The sequence below is a fragment of the Antrostomus carolinensis genome, unplaced genomic scaffold (genome assembly GCF_000700745.2).
Source record: "Antrostomus carolinensis isolate BGI_N321 unplaced genomic scaffold, ASM70074v2 scaffold4296, whole genome shotgun sequence".
Classification (NCBI taxonomy): Eukaryota; Metazoa; Chordata; class Aves; order Caprimulgiformes; family Caprimulgidae; genus Antrostomus; species Antrostomus carolinensis.
The window spans coordinates 20,749-27,233 of record NW_010319650.1 but is presented as its reverse complement, the minus strand read 5'-3'; the positions used below and the strand labels follow the sequence as shown (position 1 = coordinate 27,233).

The 6,485-nt window shown below is 35.2% G+C and overlaps 1 protein-coding gene across 1 annotated transcript in view; it reads right to left on the bottom strand.

The window, feature by feature from the left end:
* Positions 1-189: 189 nt before the first annotated feature.
* Positions 190-6,485, bottom strand: part of LOC104525994 (tetratricopeptide repeat protein 21B) — a gene marked incomplete at its 3' end in the record, with an annotated part of 26,975 nt that continues 20,679 nt past the window's right edge. The window contains 3 exon segments of the mRNA XM_010169309.2: positions 190-271; positions 1,414-1,524; positions 5,203-5,391. Coding sequence (XP_010167611.2) covers positions 190-271; positions 1,414-1,524; positions 5,203-5,391 — 382 coding nt within the window.

The window sequence follows — 6,485 nt, the reverse complement described above, 5'->3', positions numbered from 1 at the left end:
TGCATGATCTAGCTGTCTTCCTGAATTCTTTATGTTTTTATATACAGTAATGTTCTTTGCTTTTAGTATCCATTACATTATAAATAGCACATTTCTTTTTAACAATACAAAGCATTTTTTAGGTATTTATTCCTCTACCTCACTAGAACATGTATTAGAAAATTAAAAATTTCACTGCTAAATATTCACCTGGCTTGCGTTCTAGGAGCTGCTGGAAATGAAAGACAGCTTGTTCATAATCTTGCTTCCTGAACATGAGATCAGCCATCATCTACAATATTGACCAATTTAGAGAAAACAAAATATTATAAATTGTGGTTTATAATGAACTCTAGTTCTGCAAAGCAGGCAGCTGAAACTATAGCTTTAAAGTGCTTCAGGAACTGCACAAGAAGAAAACTGAGTTGGGTTTTTCATTACTCTCTGGAAAATAAGCACTTTATATACAGACACACAGGACAATAACGAGCAGGTACAGGCTCATATCAATTTTTCACTTAAGGTAGAAATTAAAAGAGAACTAAAAACTTTGATCTACCTTTTAAATATGTTTGGTTTTATAATCCTCATTTTATTTCCCATAAATTCAGATTAAGCACATAGAAAAGCAAACAGTTTAAAATTAGTGAAAAAGAAAGATGATAGCCCACTTCATCAGTGGAAGTAAAACATTCAGTTTTTCAGATCAGGAAGTAAAACCATTTCAGTTTCTCTCCACTGAGAGGTAGCTAATAAGGAGCAGATTTAGTGATGTATATTAAGAGTGCTATTATCCCTGTGCTTGCACCATACTAGGATAAATTCCAGATGTTAGACTGTTGTGAGAAAAAGAAATTATTCCTGCCTTAAAATAATTTTGCTCCTAATGTGTTAAAGCAAAAGTTGCTCAGTCTATTGAGCTCTTCGAAGCCAAGCAGTATACAAATCCTGTACAGAGAATCTGCGTCTGTGATTAAAAATGATTAAGTAGGAATACAATTAATTACGATTGTATAAGGATGTAAAACCACCATAAGTACACACTTCTTTTCTTCTGGAAGTTTTTTTTAGATACTTGCTTTAATATTACTGTGCTAGAAAAATAACTTCTTCCCTGACCACTAGTCAATTGTTAATAGAACATGCATTAAGACTTGCTTTAGTCAATCTTACAACTACTTTTTCCTCTACTAGTATACTTAAAAACACATTTTTGCATTAAGATAGAACAAAGGCTATGATTGTTAGAAACTTCATATTGCATCATTATCCAGCATAAACAAAAAACCATTTTGTTGCAATGGATTTTTCACCGTTTTTTTTGAAAGCAGAAGCTGTATGCTTTCTTAAAAGTAGTACTTTATGGATCCATCACATTGCAAACCCACAAACTTCAAAAAACTTCTGATACAGGATTAGTATAATAGCACATACCATTGTTGCCGCTTCATTATCTTGATCATTCTTCAGTAATAAGGAACACTGATGTTGACAGGCATCAGTATCATCTTGTGCAAGATACAAACGTGCAAGTTCCAACATTGCCTGTGGATTAAAATATTTAACTATATGTAATTCAAAGATGAAGAAAGATGGTTCAGTTCTACGAGTATTAACCTGAGACTGCAGAGCCTCAGGGAAAAAAAAAATCATTTCTCTTTTAAAGAGAGCTTTCTCTGTTGTTTCCTGTGGGAAAGTAATTTAATTCATTTCCATTTCCTCACCTTTAAAACAGATAAAACCTCCCTTCTTCACCATAGGGATATTCTGGAGGTACTTTGAAAACAGAGCTACTCATACAGCATTGCTCTGAAGACTACAGTATTTTGGTTAGAATAATTTTCTTGGAAAAATATGTAAATGCAAATAGTTTTAAATATATTGCCAGAAGCAAATATCTCATTAACATTCACCAATTAGTTCTGGAGTATCAGCAAATTCCAAAAGAAACAGTTTTCTTATTTGCATTTACAAATATACCACATTAAGACTGTGCGTGGATCCATTTCTGAGAAGCAATCACAGAATAAATATTAACAAACTGAAATGTACATAACCATGCATCCTTCAGGCTGAAGTCCCATCATAGACTATTCTGAATAAAATGCCACAGAAAAGTTTGTAAGCACAAGAGTTATCATAGATTTAATCAAGTTGCCATTGAAGCAAACAGGAGTTAAACCAATCACAAACTAAAATCAGTAGTAGACAAACAATAAGCAACGTCACTCCTGCTTAATTTTATATAGTGCTTTTATTTTGTTTTCAAAAAGGAGGCATTTTTAACTGCATCACAATTCTCTCTCTGGTTACACTTGCGAAAGGCACTTCCAAATCAAAATAGTTTTGAATACTTTGTTCAGGATATGAAGGCTACTTGCAAAATATGTAACAACTGTTTTCTTCCTACTTCCTGTTATTTACATATTCAAACTTATACTATATAATTCTGAAACAGAAAGGCAGGTGGGTAAGCATTGAAATGATATGGAGATAGAATGCATGTAAGAATCTTAATTATGAAAGCTTTCTTCAAGCTACTGTTCTTATCTGCATAACACTGTGGAAGACCAAAAAGCAGTCTGGTAGTCAAGGAACTTCCTGTCTTGGGCAAATCAGAGAAGAATGTCAGTTAAACTGGACTTCTATACTAGATTCTAGTGACTGGAAGTGATCTCTCAATTTTCAACTTCAACTCAAAAAACAATGATACTGTGAAATTATGTCCTTGACGCAGACTGTGACCCACTTCCATTCTGCATCTGGAAACTGCACTGCCTCTTATCTAGTCAGAGAAATAAGGCAGTTGAATCTGGCAACACAACCCAAAACACTTATAACATGGACTGCAATCTCTTCACATTCAGCTGAAAAATTTCTTTAATGAAACATTTCAAATCTGGTTTGGGTTACTTTGGACAAAATACAGGAGATTTTGTTCTGATAAAACAAAGTAGAGATAGCTTAAAAGGTACTTCCAATACTTCCATATGTAATTTTAAGGAAAGTAAACTCTGTGAAGATATCAAGAAACAGGTGTGTGTCTAACCACTCAAATTTATATTTTGTAATCTAAAATAATTCAATTCCAACCTTGTACTAGCAATGGTTTTAAAAATGAAGGGAAGAAAAGTTCAGATCTACTGAAACTATAAAAACAGAGTGAGATGACTCATTTATACTGGTGGTGGGTAACCAGAAGCATTTTGCTTGCAGTACACTAAGCAGGCAAAAAGCTCTTAATCAGAAATTAAGTCTTAGATTTTCTAAGATGTCATTGTATTCTGTGTTGCTAGCAAAGCAGAATTAAAGCAAAACTCTACAGTAAGTGCATCTAACAGATATTCAGTAAAATGTCAGTGCACAGCATATCTTGTAACAACAGGAATCTCTCAATAGTATGATTTTAGCAGGAATTTAAGGAAAATGCCATGCTGGTATTTCAGTACTGGTGTGAAATAAAGAAAAAGATTAAAACTTTGATATTGAATTACTGGCATGGCATACCACAAAGGTCACAGTTGTACCTGTACTACAACAGGCAGTCTCCTCACTCTTAATAGTAGAACGGGTAAGTTAACATCCTTAAAATATTTTAAGGATGCTTTTATTCCTCTCATAATTTATTTTTCTTCTCCATCATTCTTACAAGATGCCTTGAGGAAAGCTTGTCTCAAAGATGCTGAAGTCATAGCTTCAGGAAGGACCTAGATTCTTGAAACCAAAACACACAAGTTCAAGTATTAAAACCAGGTGATATGCTGATAATTTAGCAGCTGGTGAATCTCTGACAGTAGTGCAATAAGAAGCAGCAAAATAAGAAGTCTTCACATATACCTAACACATATACCACATATACAACACACATGCTAGAAAATCATGTAAATTTGTCAAAAAATGTATTTATTTATTTATAATGCAAAAACCCCACTGAAGTTGACACTTAATTTTGGTGCTCATTTTAAATTTCTCAGCCTTTTGCCTCTCTCTCTCTTATCTCTATAACCCAGGGCTGTGAATGGAAAAGGAAGAAGGGGATAAAAATAACCTCAAATTTACCAGCATTTATCAACAGGGAGACTTGTGGGAAATCGACAGTGCAGAGAAGAGAGAAGCAGTGCAGTAACCACTGCTCAACAACAACATTTTGTGATTAACATCAGAATCCTGCCAGGTCCAGAGAAAAGTCTAAAACTGCTAAAATAGATACAGAGAGAGAAATTGTCTGAACTGACCAAAATTACTGGGACTTCATTCCAGAGGACAGGCAACAAGCAAGACTGAAACAATCTCCATTATTATCATGCCATACTGCGACAGTTTAACTTATCTGGCAGCCAAACAAGACACAGCCACTTGCAGGCCCCCACCCCCCAATATGATATGGAATATCATATGGAATATAAGATGGAATATCTTATTGGCATATCTAACTGTCAGTTCTGGGTTTTACTTACTACTACTCTTTTCTTCCTCCCTTAGAACTCTGCTCTTGCCAGCTACCCAAGCACGGATTGGGGGGCAAGGATAAGGATGCTTGTAGGTTGAGACAAGAAGAGTTTAATAATAGAAATAAAATAAAACTTTAAATCATACTAATATTATAGTATGATAATGATAACAGTAACAAAATATACAAATGAGTGATACGCAGTGCAACTGCTCACCACCCACTGACCAAGCCTGGCCTGTTCCCAGATAATGATCCCAGCGGAGCAACAATCCCGAACCAAAACCACAATCCCAGAAGAGCAAGAGCCCGAGTGAAAGCCAGAGAGCTAAAAGAGGAAGAGACCCTCACTAATATACTGGTCATGACGTGATATGATACGGAATATCCCATTGGCAGACCCAAATGCCAATCAGCTTATTAATTTAAATATTCCTCACCCCCTTAAATCTTGTGCTTGTAGACTAAGAGAACACAAAGTCCTTCAGTTCCAGCAACAAAAATGCAAACACTGGTGTTATCAGTGTTTCTCTCATAACAAATCCCAGGCTGAAAGCAAAATGCGGCACTATTCTAATTATTGAAAAAGAAACCCAGCTCTGTTCCAGCTAAAAACCAGGACAGCAACAAAGGGGAGAAAGTTCAAGCCTCTACATATATCATAAAGCAGGAATAATTGCAAATATACTTCCACACTGCAGATAACTGGAAAAATGTATTGCTAGGTAACACAACTGAATGGAAAAACAATGTAAAATAGAGGGACAACTGACCTTGTTATCGGTTTCACAGTGAACAAGAGCTTCTTTGTAAAATTTAATTGCTTTTTCATAGTTTCGCTGGGCTGTAGAATGTTTAGCAATCTCAGCACAAATTTCAGCTGCTAACTGTTTCTGTGCAGGAACTGCATCCAGCTGTTCTATTTGAGCCCGTTTAAGCACTCTAGCTTGTAATTCCCGAGCCTAGTGTGGGGAAATGAGCGAACAGTCAAAAATTTTCAAAGGAATGAATTTTATATTATCTTCTTTAAAATAATGTAATTGAATTTTTAAGCATACATATTTTATGAAATGTAAGGAACAGGATATGAAAGCAAAAAGCTGGGGAAGGATCCAGTTTACCCCTTGTGTACTTGAAGAAAAGGGTGGTATGAACAAGCTTATTTAATACTTCATCTAAGGAATATTTAGGTCATATACACTCATTTGAATAAAGATGACACATTTTTATTGGTCTAGATTTCCCCCATATTTCTGTATCTTGCATTATTTATAACTAACCTCTTCCCCACTTCAAATGGTTATGTTGTTCTAATTTATAACTACTAGCAGAGTTGCAATCACAACAAATGCTGGTGTAGGACATCATTGAACAATGCCTCATTACTGAAGAGAAAAATGCTTTTGCACACAATCCCTATGGTTTTGCTTAGAACAATTTTATCACCATCTCCAGGGGTTCCTGTTAGGAACTTATTTAGTCTCCAAGCTACCTTCCTCTATCAAAAATATTCAATTGAAGTCTTTCATGCCTTTTCCCTGCCTTTTTTTTCCTCCTCAAAATTAAGCTTTTGATAAGGTGTATAAACAAGACCTCAAAGGCCAAAACCCAGAAGGTGTATGTACTTAACTCCTTTATTAAGCACATAAAACTCAGAGGAAAAACAAAAAACCAAACCAAACCAAAAAACACCTCAAAAACTTCAAATTTTATTTTCTTAGGCCCTTCATTTAGAGAATGATTAAGAATAGTCTAGCAGAAGCAGGGAGATAGAACATTTTATTAATAGCAGATAACCCAAAAGAAGGCAGGAAATAGTTATTCCCAATTCCGACTATGCCTGATCAGTTTTCTCTGATTTCAACTGGAATTCTCGCCAATTAACACACAAGAGATTCCCTCCTTCTGCTCAAGCACCTTTGTAACTATTTTAACATTGAAATAAAATCTCAGAAGAGCTGCTTTGCTCATTTAAAAGTTCACAAACTGAAGAGAAGGAAGCACTAATATTATTCGGCTTCTCTCACCCTCCTACCATTTGGCCTAGCAGGGAAAG